This window comes from Lactuca saligna, chromosome 5 (genome assembly GCF_052625555.1).
Source record: "Lactuca saligna cultivar CGN05327 chromosome 5, ASM5262555v1, whole genome shotgun sequence".
Taxonomy (NCBI): Eukaryota; Viridiplantae; Streptophyta; class Magnoliopsida; order Asterales; family Asteraceae; genus Lactuca; species Lactuca saligna.
In genome coordinates, this window is record NC_136421.1 from 313,864,927 (window position 1) to 313,866,781 (window position 1,855).

At 39.2% G+C, this 1,855-nt stretch overlaps 1 protein-coding gene across 1 annotated transcript; it reads right to left on the reverse strand.

The window, feature by feature from the left end:
• Positions 1 to 685: 685 nt before the first annotated feature.
• LOC144998876 (uncharacterized) lies at positions 686 to 1,527 on the reverse strand. The gene is made up of 2 exons (XM_078958604.1): positions 1,076 to 1,527; positions 686 to 918 (listed from the first exon to the last, which is right to left on the reverse strand). Exons 1-2 carry the CDS (start codon positions 1,441 to 1,443, stop codon positions 792 to 794), a joined length of 495 nt encoding a protein of 164 aa, XP_078814730.1. The 5' UTR covers positions 1,444 to 1,527; the 3' UTR covers positions 686 to 791.
• Positions 1,528 to 1,855: the final 328 nt, after the last annotated feature.

A 1,855-nucleotide genomic window follows, 5' to 3' on the forward strand; every position in this document is an offset into this window, starting at 1 on the left:
TACAAGGGTGGAGGTAAGATTTTATAGTAGGGGTGTCACAAGAAAGTGCGGGATTTCACGATAGTAGAAATTTTTTTTGGAAAATGTGGAAAACTTTTACACTACATCAGAAAAAGTCAGAAGTTACATGTGCCACTATGTCCTATACTAAATCCACCCCTGGTGTTATACTATCCCGGACGTGGAACGAGGTACTGAAATGGACGGTTGGAATATAAATATTGTGTTGCCTAGGGTTGCCACCAGGCTCCTCTACCTTCGATGTGATGTTGACATCATTTTCTCTCTCTTTCTTTCTCATCTTCTCTTTCTTTTTTATGAGTTGTCTCTTTTCTTTTCTCTCCCCCTACCCTTCCCTCTTTTTCGGTGTACATCTTGCAACACTGACTTGTACAAGAGGTGAAGAGTAGATATAAAATGGTTTGAAAAATTGATAAAGAATGACGTAACACATATATGACATATAGTGGCGAAAAATGAAGATGGTATGAAATAGAGTGTGTCGTCATAAGGGTTAGTTCGGAGTTGGGGTGGGCCCCTTCCTATTAAATATTTACGAATGCCATACTAAAATTAAAATACATATAAAAAATATAAAAATAAAATAAATAATATAATATAATTATCATTTCAATTTTAAAGAAGAAAAAACAACATTTGCAAATAGAAACATTTTAAAGTTGATCAAGAGAACCATTTTCTAGCAGTATTCTTTAATTATTATCTTATATTCATAGAACCTTACTCTACTTAATTGTTTAATGTATGTATATACATATTCATATAATCTTTCACTTCTTCTTGTTCCATTGAAGGCGATTCATAGAAGGCTCTGCATCAGGAGATCGTTTCCCTGCTGCTATCATCAAGTTGTTGAATTTTGCACGACATGCAGGAGAACAATATGCTTCCAATCCTCTGCACGTTTCAGCAATGAAACGAATTCAGATTCATAATCACGAGACAGAAACATTAGACTTTCAAAATCCTTCAACTGATGAGTAACATCAACTAGTCTAATCGATTAATTGTAAAAGAAAATTAGGTGGGATGGAATTTTTAAGATGAAATTTACCCGTTCATGTACCGATCTTCCTCTGGTCCAATCCTTCTCTTACAAAAGTTACATACATCGAGTAATGCCGGTGGAAGCCTTGGATTTATGTGTAGTGAAAACACGCCTCCATCCGTGAGCTGGGTCTGAAGTGGCGGTGGTTGACGTTGAGGTGACGGTGGCAGTGATTCAACTGTAAAAGCCACTTCTCGCAGCTGATTTGGTGGATTCACTACTTCATCCTCCGACATTGATGTTCTTGCCGCCTTATTCCGAGCTCTAACGGTGGAAGACGACTGCTCCGCCTGCCGTATCTGAACATTAGCACCGGTATCTTCATTTTCCAAATGCGCACAAGATCTTGAAGTGCGAGATCGCTTAATCGGCATCTTTGTGAGAGAAATCAACGAAAACGATTGAGGATTAATTTTTTTTGAACCGACTACGGTTTATGTACAGAGTTGAATCGGGCCGTGGGTCGTGCAAGAGTCGTGAGGAGGCGCGAAAAGGTTCGGAAAAAGTGGAGGTGTTACTATTTATAGGCTTTTGTGGGCCCAATGATGACGTTATGTTTATGTTGAGATTTCCACCTTGTATTTATGTATATTGAACATCCATACCTTTATTTTTGTGGGGTTGTAATTTATTACCCTTTGACCGGGGGAGTGGTTTGCAGCGGTGGCTGTAGTCGGGTGCTACATTGGACGAAACACCGCCCCCTAGGGGTGGTAGAGGTGCGGCAGAGACCACACCACGACACTCTAAGGGTGTACCCTTTTAAAAATATGATTGATCCTTTTT